At 37.3% G+C, this 20,393-nt stretch overlaps 1 protein-coding gene across 4 annotated transcripts in view; it reads left to right on the top strand.

Annotated features, from left to right (window-relative positions):
- Positions 1–2,267: 2,267 nt before the first annotated feature.
- Positions 2,268–20,393, top strand: part of EFEMP1 (EGF containing fibulin extracellular matrix protein 1) — a 66,800-nt gene continuing 48,674 nt past the window's right edge. The window contains exons 1-5 of one of the 4 annotated variants that reach the window (XM_072635514.1): positions 2,370–2,504; positions 3,923–4,010; positions 4,769–4,795; positions 7,406–7,454; positions 7,642–7,914. In XM_072635514.1, coding sequence (XP_072491615.1) covers positions 3,930–4,010; positions 4,769–4,795; positions 7,406–7,454; positions 7,642–7,914 — 430 coding nt within the window. In that variant the 5' untranslated portion in view covers positions 2,370–2,504; positions 3,923–3,929. Of the gene's footprint in view, positions 2,505–3,922; positions 4,011–4,768; positions 4,796–7,405; positions 7,455–7,641; positions 7,915–20,393 lie in introns of all 4 variants that reach the window. The other 3 variants (XM_072635515.1, XM_072635516.1, XM_072635517.1) reach the window with 3 other exon arrangements.

Raw genomic sequence — 20,393 nt, forward strand, 5'->3', positions numbered from 1 at the left:
GGAGGGGAGGGGAGGGGAGGGAAGGGAAGGGAAGGGAAGGGAAGGGAAGGGAAGGGAAGGGAAGGAAAGGAAAGGAAAGGAAAGGAAAGGAAAGGAAAGGAAAGGAAAGGAAAGGAAAGGAAAGGAAAGGAAAGGAAAGGAAAGGAAAGGAAAGGAAAGGAAAGGAAAGGAAAGGAAAGGAAAGGAAAGGAAAGGAAAGGGACATTGAAGCATCTTTTTTAACCAATAAACATTTATTAGTCACTTATTATGCACCAAATATGCATAATCAAACAAAACAAGTTCCTACCTTGGTCATATCCAAAAATATACGTCTCATTCTGTATTTGGTGTCTATCACCTCTCTGTCAGAAGGTGGGTAACCCACTTCATCACTGGTCATCTGGAATGAAGGTGCTCATTGCAGTTCTTTTTTTTGCAGGGGGAGTGGGGGGAGGCAATCGGGATTGACTTGCCCAGGATCGCACAACTACTAGGTGTTTGAGGCTGGATTTGTACCCATAAAGATGAGTCTTTTTAACTCCAGGCCCAGTACTCTACACACTGTGCCACCCAGCTACTACTTACTAGTGCTGTAAAATGAATGGGTTGTTTGTACAAAAATACTTATGACGCTGTTTTTTGTGGTGGCAAAGAATGGTACCTGAATATGTATGGAGCATGAATATGTTGGAATACTTATGAATATGATGAAACATCATTGTGGCCATAAGAAATGAAAAGGGGATAGTTTCACAGAAACTTGGGAGTATTTATAGAAAAAGATACAGAATGAAGTGAGCAGAGCCAGGAGAACAATTTATGCAACATCAAAAGTGTAAAGACAAACAACTTCGAGCTCTTTTTAAGAATTCTGTGCAAGGGCAGTTAGATAATACGAGATCTAGAGCACCGGGCCCTAGAATCAGTAGGACATGAGTCATCTTTTTTAAAGAAAAAAAACAAGCAGGGCATCTTTGATAGTTACAGGTTGAATTATATACTTAAAAAATACAGCAAGCTGTACATAATAGCGATCTGCAGTTTCATACATAATCCTCTTTTATGCATTTCTACAGATACAGAATTGCCCAGGTTGTAAAGTTGAAAATAAAAATAAATATTATTAAAAAGAAATTTTGCAGAGTTTTTAATGACCCTGAAAGTCCCATCTCTTTAAGATCCCTATCTTTTGCTGACTGTGTATTGCTGCAAATCACAGAATACCAGCATACAAAAAATTAAATTTATGAATTACCCAAAAGAGAGGCTCATGAAGGGCCAAAGTAGACTACAGTTGATCAGCAATTAATTTTGCAGTGGTGTGATGTTATCAAAGAGAGGTATAGTCTGAAAACGAAGTATGATGGGTCCTGAGGTAAGAGTGAAAGATAGTGAATAGTCAATGTACCCCATCAGTAGCCCCCGAAGGACCAAAGGAAGGCCCTCTGCACCTAGGGTAAACCCTTGTGGAAATTTATGAGAGATGGGCATGAATAAGTAGGAAAAGGATGAGAAGGCGTAGTATAGTGGGTTGCTATCTGAAGATATGCGTACAAACTATTAGTCTGACTTTAACATGAAAACTTTAAGAACAGATGTTATGATTTGACAGACCTGGGAAGACTTCCCCTTCCCCAAAGGGTACTTCTTGCTAATGCCTGAAATTCTACATTAGGGAAGGGAAGACTGCAAGAGAGAGGGTTGTTGTGTTCATCCTTCTTTTGGAAGAGGACGGTGACATCAAGATGAAAACGTGACTTGCAGTTGACTTTGATCTGAGTGAGGGAGGGCTGTGGAAGATCACCAGCCTCACTTTCTCCTCCTGAGCCACCTGGGTCCAGTGATCAGATATTCATCAGGATGACTGGAGAAGGCCCAGGGAGACCTTGACCTTTTAGGCTAAGGCCTTTTCAGGTACTCACTAGAGAGAGGGAGAGAGAAGGGGAGGCCAGAAAGGGAAAGGAGTAACTTGTTCTTTAAAAAAAAAAAATTTTAAGAATAATCCTAATCACTGTAAAAAATTCTGTGTCCAGTGTATAACATGTTTTTAACTGAAGGACCGGAGAAAAATGAAGTCTTATTTCAAACCAGGAGAAAACATAGCCAAATGTGCCCCAGTCCAGCCTACATTTTATAGTTCCCCGAAAGGCAAAGCCCAGAGGGAGGGAGGGAAAGAGGGAAGAAGTTGAAGGTGGACTAGAAAGGGGGGTTGGGGGGGAAGGAGCTGAGGCGCCAGGAGCAGGGTGTGGGGAGGCGGGGCGGGCGGGTCTGGAGGAGGAGGAGGAGGAGGAGGAGGAGGGCGCGCGGAGAACAGAGCCGCGGTCTCCCGGAGGGGCTGCCTCACTTGCACCGGCCCTGCGCCTCCCTCAGTTCCCTCCCCCTTTCCCTCCCTCTCTCCTCTTCCTCCTCCTCCTGCCTCTGCTGCTGCTGCCAGACCTCACCAGCTCAGACTCATCTAGCTTCGCTCTGCATCGCACACACCTTTACGGCCCCGGGCTGGAGGGGAAAGCGCACCCTTGCAGGTAGGAGCCCTCCGGAGCGATCTTAGAGCTTTTAGAATTTAGTTAGCAACCGGCCGTGTATGCACAAGTTCATAGGTGGGTCCTGGTGAGAAAATGGAACTTGCACTGAGGGAATGTGGCAGCGACTCTGCTGGCACACAGGTCTGCTGGCACAGGTCTGCGTATCTCTGCACCAGTTAAGACTTTAGGTATCAGGTGTGTACACGCTGAGTGTGTGTGTTTAGAGGTAGCTGATATTACAGAATAGGAGTGTCCATACATTGGAATTGCATTGCATTTGCATCAATGTGCGTTTTCTTCGTTCCATATATGTGTGTGTAAATCAGCACGTTTGCGTGGATGTAAATATGATTTTGTATATTTCAGATTGCTTGCGTGTGGTGTGCTTTGTAGGTATGTATGGGTCTCAGCGTGAGTGTGCTCTAAGCCAAATCTGTAGTCCTTCAAAAACTGAGTTAATTAAAAGTAGGAGCGCTTAATTCTGCGGCTCTGTCCCCCGGAGTTAGGTAGGCTCCTCCAAAGAAGCTGGAAAACACCTCCATGCCCGCCCAGACCACAGCCAGCCGCGCCCCCAACCTTCCCAACCCCCAACCCTGGCCACCCTACAACGTCTTTCTCTGTGCCCTCTGCCTGGAGACTATGCAAACTCCTGGGTCTTATGGGGGGTAGGGGGGAAAGACGATGAAAAAGGGAGCCAGGCACTCCAGGTTACTTATCTTCTTTGCGTGAGACTTGTAAGGCTATATACACACTGTTAGCTGAGAACCTCTGTGGAAGATCCAATGGGAAAATTTGTGCGGGGGAGGGGAGAGCTGCCAAGAGAGGACTACCGAGATGGGTGGGTAACTAGTAGGGTGAGAGAAGAACATGATTAAGAGATCTCTACAAAAATCTCGAACTAAGGAAATGTGGGGGTGCCCCCCACCACGGACTTTGCAGGGCTTTGCTCTGGTTCTTAGAAAGACAGTGAAAATCTTTAAGAAATCTGAAGTTGTGTTAAAAATATCCCCCCAAACACACACATATACGCACACCTCCTCTCTCCAAAAGACTAGTAAGGAATGTACATTACCTCCTTTGAAACCTATGATGGTTAATTCTCTTTCTAAGTGTGATATCCAATGAGATGGCCATCTTTATTACTTTGGGACTTTGTATATGTAGCTCTGTCTTCCAGGTGAAGAGGGGTTTCTGCTGCTTTTTTTTTTTTTTTTTTTTTTTTTTTTTGCTACTTTTGGTGCCTAGTTTGGCGAAGAGGAAGGGTGGGGTAGAGTCAGATGAGAAAGTGAATTCTTAGTACAGTGTGGTAGACAGCCTCCCCTGCCCTCTATCTTCCTTTAGAGGTTACATTGTATCTCATGTCTTGTCCTTTCAATCAACAGATATTAAAAATCCATTTGTCTTGTGTTTCCTTTGAGATTCAGGATGTTGAAAATACTCTTCCTGACCACTTTGACTCTTGCTCTTGTAAGGTCACAGGAGACAGAGGAGACCATCACATACACGGTAAGGTTTGATGGAATTTAAGATAACTTCAGTTTATAGAGAGTCTATGACAGGAGAGAAATTACCTACCTCTGGAAGCAGATGTGGGATTACTCCCACAGGTCTTTACCACAATGTGTGTAATGAATTAAACAATGCTCCAGCATCGGAGCAGATCGTTCAAAAGTTTATTTACATCATAAACTGAGATAAGAACAAAAACTTAATATGTTAGCCAAGGCAAGAAAAAAACTGATTTATACACTGATGAAAGATATTTATACATTCTAGACATATTCATTAAGCCAGAAAAAGCTTGAAAGGGTAAGTAGGAAGTCATTCACTAACCGATAAAGCCAAAAACTTAGTCACAGGTCGCTCTCAATTAAAATCTAAGTAGATGGAACATTACAGAAGTACCTTAGATCATGTATACATTTAACTGGAGTTTCTCATATGAAGGGAAACTAGTTTATTAAATGTCTTATAGGCTATGTGTGTTTAATAATGTCAGCAGCAAAGTCAAATGTTTTGATGCATTTAGAGTCTCCCATTAGTGAGAGACTTTACTTGTGTGTTAGTCAAAACCTAGTGCTGGGTAAAAAATTGTCTTAAAATATACTTTGTGCAAGTAGGTTATATGAAATTTTTATTAGAATACATAAAATTTCCAATAGTTCTTTGAGAAAATAATTGTATAGCTGTGACCAATGGTTAATAAAATATTGGAAATATCTTCTCACTCCTCCCATTGCCGGGAATTGATGTGGTAAGAACAGAGGAGGGTCGGGACTGCCTCACTTCCGGTAAGTTTTTCACCCTGCTTGTGTTTTCTGCTTTCTAATAATCAATGTTATGAGGAGAATAATAACATTTGCCCTGGCTTAAAATGATCAAAACAACATTGATCCCAATTTGCAAATATAGTAAGTTCTCACCAATTATTGTGGAAATTTTTTTAAATTTTCTTAAAAGTGAGTAAGCATTTTACTGATAATAAACATCATCTCACTTTTTCAATATCATGTAATCCTCAAAATGCTAATTTTTATCTGGCACCATGTCTTTGTGTCATTCAGGCTAATTATAATGAAACAATTTATTATGAATGATTTATTAATTTAATGATCAGGTGATGATTTCTTCCTCTCCTGGGACTAAGCCAGGTCAGAGAAATACTAAATTAGTGCATCTCCTTTTTTTAATCTCTAGGCTTTAATAATGTTCACTTATTAATTCAGTCCAAAGTCACTCTTTCAGAAAGCTAAAATTAAATTTGCTTCCCCTTTATCCAATTATTTAATAAAAGACTGCTGCTTTGATAAATTAGTTAACATAAACTAAAGAATGAATTAATCTTGTAAGTGAATATTTATCATTCACTTATACTGTCTTATACCTCACTTTACTAATCACCTAAAACTTTTTCAACTTTAGCAGTCATATCTGTGGATTCTCTAAAAGAACATAATAATTTCAAGTCCTTGATTTGAATCCACTATTCATGCATAACAGAAGACTTCCTTAGTGTACCAACACCTTTGTTGTACTAAGCCTATGCTTGTTCTGACAATAATGTTTATGGCTCACATGAATACTAGATTTAGTTTAGTATATGCTTAATAGCAGCTCTATATAAAACATAATAGTGTTAAGTACCTAAAATTAACTGGGAAAGCATTTTCAATTCTTATACCAATTATTTGTATAAATCAGCTTTCTCTCATCAAGAGGATACTTAACAAAAGGATTTCTCTCTATCTGAAAAACATTCCTGTGCTACCCATCCTCACTATGACCACATTTTATTAAGCAGTTACGTTAGCCACTACTGGAGAAGGGTGGGGTGGGAGGAACAACCTTCATGTCCCTTGTATAGATAATGTAATACAGTATATATGGTAAAGCAAGGCAGTAATCAATCTCAGGTTAGTTAAGAGAAGATTGAAGATTGGTTTTAATCTGGTTCTTGATTGGAGTGAATGAAAGAAATTGGCAGAGTGGAGAAATGAGTTAATTTTAGGGAATAGCATGGGCAACAGCATGAAAAATGGGAAGATACAAAATGTACAAGAAATAATGAAGAAATCAGAATAGCTCATGTAAAATATTAAAGATAGCAAAGAAAAGAGATTGAACAGGATGGGATGGTTTAGACTAGAAGGGAAGGATTAAATGGTAATTTGATATGGCAGTTCACAAGTTTCTGGGCAGAGAGGTGATTTGGTGAAGAGTGTCTAAGAATTATTATAGTTATATACTGGGAAATGTATAAAACATTATTGTTTTTGAGTCATTTCAGTCTTGTCTGATTCTTTGTGATGCCACTTGGGGTTTTCTTGGCAAAGATACTAGAGCAGTTTGCCATTTCTTTCTCCAGCTCATTTTACAGGGTTAAGTGACTTGCCTAGGGTCACACATTGGGTAAGTGTCTGAGCCTGGATTTGAACTCATGAAGATGAGTCTTCCTGATTCCAAGCCCAGTGCTCTATCCAAAATGCCACCTAGCACCCAATATAAAGGATAATAATTTTAAATTTTTCTCAGTGCTTTCTGTGTTATCTCATTTGATGGGAAATAGGAGATAGGATTACAAGCTAGGAATCTGTTCACCCAACCTGGGGGTCCAGGTATGAAGACTCATGACTGATGTGATGATTACAGAAATGGAATGTATTTGAATAGGAGACAATGATGTAAAGAAATCAGCAGAATTTGGTGAGTGCTGAGGATTTTAGAGTTCAAGGAAAAGTCAGAACAACTCTAAGATGTCAGGAGAAAAATGAAGTCACTGACAATGTGGGGAAGAAAGATAGGTTTGGAAGGTCAGATGATGTGGTTAGTTTTCACATTATTAAGCTAATGGTATTAGCAGGATATTCATCTGTAGAATGGACTACAGATATGTAAATGGAGGGGTGATGAAAAGTTGAGTTTGTAGATACAGATTATAGAAGTTATTTACTAAAAGTGATCATTAAAGGCATAAGAGCTTTCCAAGAATATAAATCTAGAGGCAAAAAAAAAATGAACTTTGGGAGAATTTCCACAGTGGAAGGAAGAAAAATCAGCAAAAGAGTCAAAAAATTAGGAGGAGATCAAAGTCATCAGTGTCATAATGGTCAAGCGAAGAAAACTCTAAGAAAGTGGTCAGTAGAGCAGAAACAACAGAGAAATCGAGGATTGGAATCAAAAAGAGATAGTTAAATTTGACTAATAAAAGGTGTGCCCAGTTTGCATGCTTACCTGACTTCTTCCCAGAGATATTACTCAAAACACCCATCTCGCATTAGGTCCATGACAGAGAACACATAGATTGTCACTACAACATAAGAACGATGGTTCAGAATGTTTTAAGGGAAAATATGCATTAATTAACTATCTTATGGACTTACCTTTTGATGTCTTATACACAGCAATGTACAGATGGATATGAATGGGATCCTATAAGGCAACAATGCAAAGGTAAATAAATTCTAAAAGCTTTTTATTTTAACTTAACTGTCCATTTTCCATTTTGTGAGCAATTTATTTCATTTCTGTACATTTACTAGTGTGAAAAAGTATGATGTTCATCTGAGAAGTGCCCTACTTACAAGAAACATCTTTTCCCACTAAGAATATTTCTCTCTTGTATTATTACTGACTACAGATATTGATGAATGTGAAATTGTCCCAGATGCCTGCAAAGGAGGAATGAAATGTGTAAACCACTTTGGTGGATACCTCTGCTTGCCTAGAACAGCTCAAATTATTGTCAATAATGAGCCGTCACAGCCTGAAAGAGCCCCAGAAGCACCTACAGGTCGAAATAATTTTGTCATTCGAAGGACCCCAGCTGACCCACAACGCATAACTTCCCATCCTCCTCATCAGATTCAGTGTGTGGCAGGGTATGAACCAAGTGAGCAGAATGTGTGTCAAGGTAAGTGTGAATTCCTTTTTAAACATTAAAGTGCTTATTTTATCATCACTTTATGATGAGACTAGATCACACAGACACTTGTTTTCTTAATGGGTATCAGTTTATCCATTTGGAATTTGAAATAGTGTCATTCAACAGAGTGTCACCCTTATGTTTTTAAGATGTTTAGTTGTTTGGTTTTTTTTTCAAACTAGTCACTAACTTCTTTCCTTTCTGGAATTCAGGAACTACATTCCATGCTGCCATTGAATGATCTCCTCTTAGCTACATTTATCACTGTATTTTAAAACTTTGATTTGACCACATTTCACTTGCATCCCTTGCACAACTGGCACTGTCTTCCTGCCTTTTTGTTTGTTTTTATAAAGAGTGCTCATCTCTGTCACTGAGACAACTGTGTGACTGTGGCAACAACAGTAAAGTTAAACTTACAAAGTTGATAAGAATCTGGTGTTTTGAAGAGAGGTGAGCTCTTCACTAAATAGCAAGACTGTGGTTGTTTTGTGTGTGTGTGTGTGTGTGTGTGTGTGTGTGTGTGTGTGTGTGTGTGTGTGTGTGTCCACTTTTCCCTCTCCCTTCCTAAGCACAGCCCATTTAATTGTTGCCACAAACCAACTGTTGTCTGAGCAGTGCCTTGGAGGTAGGCTGTAACAATAGACCTTATCCCTAATTGTATAGACATGAGAGGAAAATGACTAAAGTCAGGGCAAGCTGGAGAGTATATAACTATAAGGATCATATCATCCATAGCAAGCTAGCTCTCTATATGTGGATCTACCAGTGATTTAGTGACACTGTATAATTCATTTCCCTTGACTACCAACATAGGAAGAGGAGGACAGTCATTCCTAGTAAGGGAAAGTATTGCCACCCTTAAGAGAGAGAGCACTGCTTTTCGTTGTCCTAAATGTGAAAGGGAGAATACAGCCATCGAATTAAGTACTCTCAACCCTCTCCCCCTGGAGCCATCTAAGAGATTGTTTCTTATTCAATAGTATTGGGTCATTATGACTATTTATTTGATGTATCTATCCTACTCAAAAGATACTGCAATTTGGAATGCCCCATTCAGTGAAGGATCAACATCTGTGAAATCTATCATAGTCTGCCTTTTTTTATTCTAAAGCACTCCCACATCATGTACTGACTAGGAACAGGATTGTGTCACTTTTCAGAAGATTCTTCATATTAGCATCTGTTTTTTGTTACTTCCATGAGTCAGTATTTAAATATTGATGATGAATTTTTAAACATCTGCATGATGTCCAGTATATTTAATTCAAAATTTATGTCACATGGGATGGAAATTAATCTGATGAGCTGATAATGTCCATTGTAGTGAAGTCTGACAAAGTATGTTGAGTTTATTGCAAACGTATCAACTTTCTATTCTATTATTTAAATACATAAATTGGTAAGGTTGATGTTAGTTTTTTTAGTGTAGAATTTTAGTAAAATTTTAGTAACTTTTTTCAAAGAGTATAATTCACTTTTAAAAGTGCTGAATTACTTTCAGTGCCTTGAGTTTTAGGTATGTTTGTACCACTGTGTCCACCATGGTCAAAAAAAAAAAAAAAGAGAGAGATAATTTCCCAGTGCTGTATATAATCACTTATTTCAACTGGTACCATTGGTAAGTGATCTACAGGGTACATAAAGACTAGAATAAGGCCTGGAATTGAAAAAGAAAGGAAAAGGACAGATAGGTAGTGATAATTAAGCTTTCCTGGTATTAAAACTAACTCAGATGCTTATTCATTGGTTATATTGTAAGGTCACCATTTTTCATTATTGATGAGAATACATGAAAATCATATTTTCTTTTCATTGAAAAATTTAAGAGTACTAAAAATTTATTCTCAACTATGTAAGAATACCAAAAAAAAAAAATCCCACAGTACTTGGTTTGGGGGAAAACTTAGTTTGTAAGTTGGAATCATTAAGTACTTCACATATAGCATGAACCCAATAAATAACTGTTGATTAACTGAGTGCACATTAGCATTTCCAATCAAAAAGATTCTCTCTCTAATCCATCTTATTAAAAAAATGTGATGGGTCTGTATAACTTTCAAGCAAAGTTAAAAGTCTTTTGGATGACTTAAGGCCTAAATTGGATTTCTTCCCACTTTGTAGTTTTGCAAAGCTCCTATAAATGTGGATTTACTTAATTGTTGTTAAAAAGGGGGTTATTTCATATGATAACAACTGGCTAATCTGTCAAGGGAATCTGACTAATTTAAGAAGAGTCACATTTAGGCTTGTCTTATTATTTAATCAAACCTGCAGGCCAGCTTCTTCTAATTGCCTACAGATGTATGACATTCTCATTCCAGTCCAGCAGCACTAAATAATATTTTATAACCAATGTGAATGTGTGGAGACCTCTGTTTAAAACAATAGTGCACTCTGAGGACCTATATAACTGACATCATATTGGAGTTTGAAGAGCCTTCTGCTTTAATAAAGATGCCCACTCCCTTTTAAGTATTGCCTGGTTGTGCCTGGTAATGCAAACACATTTACCATGAGCTGCTGCCTTCAAATAAATGAATGAATGAATGCATAATGATGAGTCACAATGGTACTAAAAGTATCTCTCATTTCCCCATAGATTTTTCAACAGGTGGAGTTCATTGGTACATAATGTTTTAAAACTGAGAATATTTTATAACTTATTTACAGATAAGTTCACACTAGCTTCCTACTTAAATAAATTTTCCATTATATTTTAGTTACCAATTTTAAAACAAAATTTTCATTAATGTAAAATAAAGTCATTTGCATGCTTTTTGATAAACTATCTTAGAGATGCTTTTGATTTAGTCATCCATGTTTTTACTGACAGTTATCAGTTGAATGAAAAAGTCTTGTAAAATCTGAATATATAGTTAAATAAACACTATATATTTCTACTACATTTTATTTTACCAATTTTTTTAGTTCTCATAGTTTTAGGAAAACAAAAGAATTTTAATACATATTTTAATATGAATAATAATTCTCAGTGACTTCTTGGGCAAACTTTCACTACAAGAGTGTATGGTAACAATCTACAAGAAGATTTTTCCAGTGAAAGAACTATGTATGTATAAAGTAGATAAACATAACCACATTACCACAAATTAGGCTTTTTAAGATGTAAATGACCTTTTACCAAATTAATTTCATATCATCATAACAATAACTAGCATATGTGTGTATGTATATGTGTGTACATGTATATCACTTGAAGGTTTGTCAAGCACTTGCCAAATATCTCCTTTTATCCTCACAATACTAAGAGATAGGTACTATTATTATCCCTGTTTTACAAATGAGGAAACTGAGGCAAACAAGTTAAATGACTTGCCTAGGATCATATAACTTCTAAGTGTCTAAGACTGGATTTGAATTCAGGTCTTCCTGATTCCAAGTCCAGGACTCTATCCGAAGTCCCATCTAGCTGCTTTATACCACCAAATGCATCAAAAAATAAAGGAAAACTACAGTTATACTGGTTTTGCTCTGTATCTAAGTTCTTATTTAGTTCTCAACATTTTTATAATATAGCTCAAGGTATGATCTCAATTCACTCCTTCAGTTTAACTGAAAATATCAGTTAAGACTAGGAAAAGACTTCTGTTCTCAGTCTCTTTTTTCTGTTACTCATAACTTTTTCAAAAGATAAAGACTTGATTGTGAAAAATGAAACAAAATTATCAAACCACTGGCCAGTGGGAGAAAAATAGATTCTGACCACTAGTGGATGAGGGGGAAGGGGGGGAAGTGGGGGGAATAAATATGTACACAGATAGATGTTAGATAGATAGAGCTACACATGTTTATATATTTCTTTCATCTAATGATTTAATTAAAAGAAACAAATGTTAATTAAGCCAATCCCAAATTTTGTTCCTATATACAAGCAGCTTTTGAAAAGAAAGACTGCTATTCTTAGATTCAGGAAACTAGGGTTGAGCCCTGGCGCTGTCACCTGGGAGGGCAAGCTGGGGTGGGGTACTGCTGCCAAGGGCCTTGGGCAGCATGAGGCCACCTGGAGGGTGAGAAATAAATGAACCCTGAAAGGGAAAGATGGAGAGGGCCAAAGACAAACTTTTCCCTTAGCCATCGTTTTGCCTAAGATTGGACTTATTGAAATCTCTTCTCAGGACTTAAAATGTTAGTCATCAATTGTCCCCAGCAATTTGAAGCCCCTCTGATCACCTAATAGCCTAGGGTGCTCCCAGGCTTACCCTCTCCAAATGTGATGCCATGTGGCTAGAGACTAGGAGCCCACATTGCCTCATTTGGGCACCAGCCAGCCCTGGACCTGAATAACTGGTGCCATTTACTGAGTTCTGGATTTCCCTAAATCCCAGAGCCCTGGGAATGCATAGACCACAGTAGTTTCTTCCCAATCTTAAACCCCACCCACATCTTTCCCTGCTTTTCCATAAGTAACATGCCAATTTCTTGAATGTCTCAAAGAGTACTTACTAGAAAGCACTATAGTGGAGACAGGCAACGAGCATTTATGAAGCACTTACTGTATTCCAGGCACTGTGTTAAGCACAGCAAACAGAAAGAAAGACTATCCTGGCCTTCAAAGAGTCTACATTTTAATGGGAGAAGACAACATGTAAAAGACAGCTGAAAGCCAACCTGGGGAGTGGTAGAAAGCTTGGAGTATAGTAAGTGCTTACCCAAAGAGAGAAGGGACTTCCTTTTTTCTTTTCTTTTTTTTTTTGAGGGACCACAATGCTACTTGATAGGGTGATGGATTCACCCTAGGGCAATTTCCTCTCACCTGTATTTCCCTAGTCAGACCTTTCATGGAATTCCTTATCCAGACACCTGGAGAGGACCCTCCTTGTCCCATTTCCCCCTTCCTCTGAGGATCTCCACCCTGGTGTAGCAGCTGTCATCTTGACATCCCACCCCTTTTCTCTCTCCTAATTGGCCTCTTAAAGCAAATTCAACAAGTTGGATCTTCCTCTAGTTCATCTAGTTCATCCCCTAATATATAGCTGTTACCACTTCAACCTATGACATTCAGTCTAAGACTACATGGTCCTGGCCCAGACCTGGCCCCTCTGAATGTGGTTGTCCTTGCCTGTATCTCATGGCTCTCTCCTATAGACACAATCTCTTGCCAGCTAGTTCATAGGATCCTTATATCGTAGAATTAAACCCAGAAGGATCTCTAGAGGACATCTGATTCAACCTCATTTTCCATATAAGGAAACTGAAACACAGAGAGATTAGTTGACTTCTAAATTCCTATTCTTAGGTGCCCCCACCTCTCTCGCACACAATATATTGACTGTGGCAAATAACTGCATAACTTTTCTTGTTCTCAGCTAAAATATTTGCTCTTTCTCACACCTGGATGATGAGTCATTAATTGTACTTGGATCCTTCCCCATTTCACACTAAATATTTTTATAGCCTGCATATGAAAATTGAATAATTAAAGAGCTATAACAATTTTTCTTATTCCCCAAACCCCCAGACCTCCCTTAACTGAGTGGTTGATTTTACCACACTACGCATATAGATCTAATGATATTAGAACTGTCCTGGAGTTCTATCTAGAAATTCTCAAAACTTTTCCGTAGACTTCTCTTATTCCTGGGACAGCATGGCACTGAGACTTGTTAGCTATGTTACTAGCTAGACCTGAACAAGTCCTTAACCTCTCTCTGCCTCAGTTTCCCCAACTGTAAAAGAATGGGGGTGAACTTGATGGATGTTCTAAATTTGTATTCCTGTGATCCTGAAAACAGTTGTACTTCTTAGCAGCCTAATCCATGGGAAAATCCACACTAAATGAACTTATTGCATGGTCCAGTCTGACAAGCAGATCAGAAAGCAAAATGAACATCTACTCAAAGCTTCTACCTTTGTCAAGGAATTGCTAATTATTTAAATACCAGATGGATCAGTTATTCTTGTGGACTGTCTACCCAGGGCTTCAGTGAAAAAAAAGGAAAGCAACAGAAGTCTTAGGATAAATTCTGGGTCTTCTAATTCAGTGTTTATCAACATGTGGTCCATTATGATCCCAGAGAGATTTCTTTGGACTAGTCTAACATTCAGGCCAATGAACCAGTAAATCAATAGGCATTTGTTAAGCACCTACTGTGTGCTCTGGTTGGTACTAGTTATATAAAGATAAAAATGAAAACCACACAAAAATATGTGGTTTCTTATTCTTTTCAATTTTGTTTTCCTTTTAAAAGAACAAAAACAAGCATTTAGGCACCAAAAAATTCTTTTGTTGTTGAGTAATTTCATTCACATCCAACTCTTTGTGACCCCATTTCTTGGCAAGGATAATGAAGGGGTTTGCCATTTCCTTCTCTAGCTCATTTTACAGATGAAGAAACTGAGATAAACAGGATTAAAGTGACTTGTCTTGGGTTACATAACTAGTGTCTGAGGCTGGATTTGAATTCAGGAAGATGCGTCTTCCTGACCCCAGGACTGGCATTCTATCCACTGTGCCATCTAGCTGCTCCAAAGGGGATGGTGGAGTGGAGCTTATCTAGGGAAATAAATGTGTATGTGCAGGTGAATATAAGAGGAAAACTTGGAGGAGGTCAGTAGTGTCAAACTCTAACAGAAACAGTGACCACTAAATCATTCCATTTGGAATCCATACTGGCTTCATATTGATTCAGAAAACTACATACTGATGTTTTCTTCGTTTTGGATTATTTTTATTTATTTTATTAAATATTTCCCAGTTATATTTTAATCTGATTCTGGCACTGTTAGCAGGGTTATGTGGCTCTCTGCAAGAGTAGGTGATCCAAGGGCCTTTAGTCTCATCAAAGTAACATGGAGACTGGTAAGTTAAAGGGTACAATAGCAAATAATACTCTCCATGTTATGCTGCCCTAAGAAAAAGTTATACCTTTTTCTAGGGGAGTAGTTCTTTGGATTCTCCAGGGGAAAAGGCAAAGATTGTGAAACTCCTGGTCTTAGGAATAAGCAGCATTCCTTCTCTGCTAACACATCCTATTCATTTTCAAAATTAGCACTTCTAATAAGAGTACTCATAACAGTTCCATGTCTCTGCCAGTGTCAGTAAAGCACACAGTCATTCATTATTATCAGGGAATATAATGGTAAAAAATTGAGGTCTTTTTTTAATTAGCATCTGTGATCTGAAATAGCCTTTTGATACAATAGTAATGAGAAGTTTTTCATTAAGATATGTCACAAATGAAAATAAACTCAATTCAGCATTTACTATGTGCCTAGTATATGCCAGGCACTCGGGATAAAAAAGACAAAAATAAAAAATCCCCATTCTTCTGGGGCACTAGAGCATTAGGGTACATATATAAGTAAATACAAAATAATTTGAGGAAGAGGGGAACGTGACAACCAGAAGGATTTGTAAACATTTCACAGAAGAGATGATCCAAGGGAAACTGACCTTCAGACAACTAAAAATTTATGGATTTTTGCCCCATGTTCATTTTATTTATTGGTTTACAAAACTGAACTATAATAGTAATGACTGAAAATATAGTACTTTGAAGTTCAGAGTACTTTCTATACCTTATCTTATTTGACCCTCACAACCATCCTTTGAACTGATGGTGTAAGTATTATTAGGAGGAATCAGTGGCTTGGGGAACTTAAGTGACTTGCCCAAAGTCACACAGCTATTGTGGTGTAAGAAGAGAGATTTTTAACCCTGGTCTTATCAGTTCCAAACCCAGCCCTCTATCCACTGCTACACTCTCTCCAGTCATCACGTTATCTCTCTGCTCATATCAATTCTCCCTTTCAATTCTCCATTGAAATAAGTTGCCAGATTAAATGATAAAGTTCTTTGTTGCCACTGTTTACTTTCTCTAACTACACTTTTATTTCCCTATGAACCTGCAATCCAAAAAAAATCTTCTTAAACTTAAATACTTAGATTCTTTTCCAAAACCAGAGAAGGGTGTGTCAAAACATGACAAATTCAGGGGAGGGGGGGCTTAATTTATACTAGTCTTTTGCATCAATCTGAGAACTCATGTTAACTATCTCCCTAGAGTATGGAACAGGGAAAAATTCCAAGCAAAAGACACAAGATGGCTATTCTGAACAATTTTCTCTCTCTTCCCAAGTTAGTTCTTCATGTTTGGCTGAAAGTGTTATAAATTCATAGAACATCAGAAGTACTGTTTATGAATCTACATAGAAGATATTCTGCGGCCAAAATAGAAGTGATTTTTAGCATCTATCACTTCTCATTATATTTGCCACTATGCTCCTTCTGTAGGTCATATAATCAAAACTGATTAAGGTTCTTTTTTAAAAGTATAAACAGAGTATGAGAGTACAAATAGAAAGTACCGCCAAGTTTTCAAATATAAAAGAAAACCAAGCTTATGAAAAGCTTGCCTGTTAATAAATGAGTCGATCTGCAAACTAATATATTATGTCCAGACCCAGGGAGACTTAAATCAAAGCTTTGATTCAAAGCTTTCTTTAATTAATGGCTTTTAAGTCTTAAATTCATTAAAATGAACAAAAACCCTCTTCATTATTTAAAAGTAAAATCTGACAATATATTAACGCTATTTTTGTTTAAATGAACTACATTGTTGGGGGGAAGGGGTTTGAGTACTGAATTAAATTTGTCTATACTTGGGCCATGCCAGATAGACCCTTTCATGCATACTAGATATCTAGACAGTAGAACCTCCTTACATACATGTAAAACATCAGTTAGCTCTGCCATTTCAGACTGGTATACATGAAAATTTTGCTACATCCCCAAAATGCACATTCTGATTCATTTATAAAATCCCCAATTAGATGAAAATTGTATTCCCCCAAATTCACACACAGTCTTCAGTTGGATATTCATTGATTGATGGATTTTTACCATCTGCGACTAAGGTGCAGTTTAAAGGCTCAAAAAGCCTAGCCTCTGGCAAAAGGTCTATGATGTTAAGCAGATTATTCCTCAGTGATTAAATATTTTATGCCCTCTGGGATCATCTATTATCTTTTGATATTTCCTTTACAGACATAAAGAAAGCTAAAATATTGTTTTGAAAAGGAAAGAAGATCTTAGCCAGCCTGCTACTCTTATAAAGAAAAACTTGAACTGACATGTATGGTGCTTCTTAGTGGCTGAAAAAATCCCACTTTGACTTCTTTAATTTGCAACTTAAGTCACCTAACAATACAGAAAAGATTTTTTAAATTATAGTGTAACCAAGTAGTTTAGCATACCTGAGGTTATCCTTTCCAAATAGCTTTCTACATTGCCTTGCTGTTGATCCACAATAATGTTGTTGTGGTCTAGTTAGCTCAATTCATTTTTTGTAGGGAAAATACCAAACTTTTGGTATGCGTAATTACATAGTGTAGCAAAGAGCTTTGAAATCAGGAACTGTGTACCAAGGGGAAGGGGGAAACTCTGTGCTACAATTGAGTAAATTGTAGTATTAACACCCCAAAAATACTGAAACATATAATATGATGAGTGTTTAGTCTACTAAGGCACCTCAATGCTTTTTGGTTGTTAATTAAGTCCTTCTGTATTTAAAAATTTATTAAAACCTTATGTATTACAGATTCATTTTTAAGATAATGCTATCAAACATGGAATGTTAAGTTAAAGTCACAAATGTCAGTTCTGAAGTTTTGATGTCATATTTTAAAAGTATCTTCAGAATTCTTTTTATTTATAATTTTCTTTCACTTTAAAATTGTCGTATTTATTTAGTGGTGAATTACTATATAATTATACATAGAAGCAAGTTTGGGAATTATCGCCAAAAAGTTGGACACCAGTGATGTAAGGAGAGAGGAGAAATAGGAAAGACATGAAGAAAATAGCTCTCATTTCTGCATAATTCTTTAAAAAAAAAAAACCTACCATTCTCCTTCTAGCAACCCAACCTTAACTTCAGGAAAGTTTAAACAATTCTAGAAAAAGGAGATCAGAGGCAAAACTGCTATCATCAGTTGGTTTAGGAAATAGGAGGAAAAGAATATTGGCAGCATCTGCATATTCATTCTGTTCCTTTGGCTCTGAACAGTCAATTAGCACTCCTGTTTGGTACTTTGACCTGGCTACTGAGCACTGGCTTTGATTGCCAATAGTCTGACTTCAAAATATGAACTATAACCCAGATATTCTGAGAATTTATTAGAAGCATTTAATTAACTCCCTAAATCACGGGAATGAGGTTTTTGGATGAAGGCCACAAAATGGGCATCTAAAAAACTACCAAGTTGCTGTCATCCTTCTGTAATCCATGAGCTTTTTTTTCATGTATCAGTGTAACACTACCTACTAACAGTAGGGTTTTCTCTTTTTAGTTGTTTTTCTAGTCATGCTGATGAGTTGTGCAATGGAATTTTTTTCAACCATTCCTCCTTAAGATAAATGACACAAATTTATGAGGTGACCTCTGGGAGTTAGGAATTCAATTTGGGGTTTATTCATAGGAAATAGGTTTAGAGTTGAAAGAAACCTTGATTATATAGACCAACACAGTCATTTTACAGATGAGGAAACTGAGACCCAGGAAGGTCACAAAGGGAGTCTGTGGCAGAGCAAGGATTTGAACCAGGTTTTGTGATGCCAAATCCAGTCGTCTTTCCATTATATCATGCTGATTATTCTCTGGAAGGCAAGTAGCCTTGAGGGGAAGTGAAACTGAACCTTGGCCTCAATGCACCTTTCATCTTGTCAGTGTAGTATATTCAATTTCAAAGAACAGCAGAAACATCTAGTTTAACTATAGCTAACTGTTTACAGTTGAGTTGTCAAGCATTTGAAGAGTTTTAATTTGCTGTATCATCTGTTCAGTTTTGTTAAAAGATTTATTTTCTAATAATGGAAGATGATTCTTGTTAAAACCAGTTGGTACAATCTGTAGAATAAAGTCTCATCACGTAATGGTAGCAATGAGAAGCAGATTTTAGTAAAAACTGCAAACCTGAATAACCTCAGGAATGTGTACTGGTCTTTACTTATTATTACTTTCTTTAGGAGAAAACCTCAATATTTTGTTTTCAGAAATCAACAAGTGGCCCAGCCTATAAAGACTACCCTTGCACTTGCTGAATTATTGGCACAGTTTTCTTCTTTAAAACCAAAGAGCAAACTGGATTTTTCCCACATGTACTTGGTTTTGCACAGATGTACAAACATATAATTTATTCTACATCTAAAACTCATCTGCGTGTTTTTCCAGGCAGTAACTATAAATTGCATGCTGAAAAATAAATGTGCTCCAAAATTAGCAGAAGAAATCATGTCATTACAAAATATTTAACCACAATTGTAGCCTTGTAACATAACCTAAATAAATGATTGCAAACATTTAATAAAGCTAAGGGTGAGGAAATTATATGAAAGGGAGGCACAATGCACACATCCTGGTCTTATCATGGATGGCATATTGTTGTAGTTTCCGTATGGTTACAAATTTAAACTAAGAAGAGATCAATTTATCAGGCCATTTAAATCATATGCATAGCCATACAGACTCAGAAGCTTTTGAATAAAGGTCAAATTAAAGGATTGTGCCTTTCTTAAGTAAGTATGCATCTATTAAAAACTGTTGGATGCTAAATAATTGGTCATCAGGTTGACTTCAAGAATAAACAAGATCAACAGGATGGAATGAAATTCTAATTGTCATTTGCTAATTAATGCAATATTTCAAGGACACATGATTTTGTAGATATGTAGATTCCCTCCATGTGTGCAAATTATAACTCTTCTCTGCTTTGGTGTGTGATCTTTATGAGTTCATAGGATCATAGATTTAGAGCCAGATACCAACCTAGTCCAATCCCTTCATTGAGGAACCAGATCATAGGAAGGTTGAGTTACTTGCCCAAAGCCACTCACATGGCAAGAATTCAAGGCAGAATTTGAATCCAGCTCTTTCTCCAAGTCCAGTGCTCTGTCTACTACAGTATTCTGCCTGACAGGAGTAGGATTTAAGTGGAGGAACTTAATTCAATTAAAGACAAATACTGAATGAACTTCTATTGAAGATAGAAGGCTGTGTTAAGGCTTATGAAAAATATAAAGTATAGATAAAGCCCCTAACCTTGATCTAGTTGGGGAAATGGTATAAACACATAAAAAGTTAAACAATAATACTGCAGGTAAGTAACAGTTCCATTCAGCAAAGAATAAAATGGCATGTGCAAAATGTGATGCAAATTTACAAGCAGACAATAAAAATATAGTACTGATTCAGTATCTGAAACAGGTTCTACTCCTGTTAACTAAAGCATGAATTAGATGAGCCTTAAAGGAACTCTAGGTGTTCCAAGAGGAAAAAATCAGGAGAGAAGGCATTCTAGTAATGAGGAGGCAGCCTGTGGAAAGACACAGGTGGATTGGGATGGAATGTATGGAGTGAACATCAAATAGACTGGATGGGTGAGTGAGGATGAGTAATATGGAGTAAGCCTAGAAACACAGTCTGGAGCCAGATTGTGAAGGGTTT

This window comes from Notamacropus eugenii, chromosome 1 (genome assembly GCF_028372415.1).
Source record: "Notamacropus eugenii isolate mMacEug1 chromosome 1, mMacEug1.pri_v2, whole genome shotgun sequence".
In the NCBI taxonomy this organism is placed as follows: Eukaryota; Metazoa; Chordata; class Mammalia; order Diprotodontia; family Macropodidae; genus Notamacropus; species Notamacropus eugenii.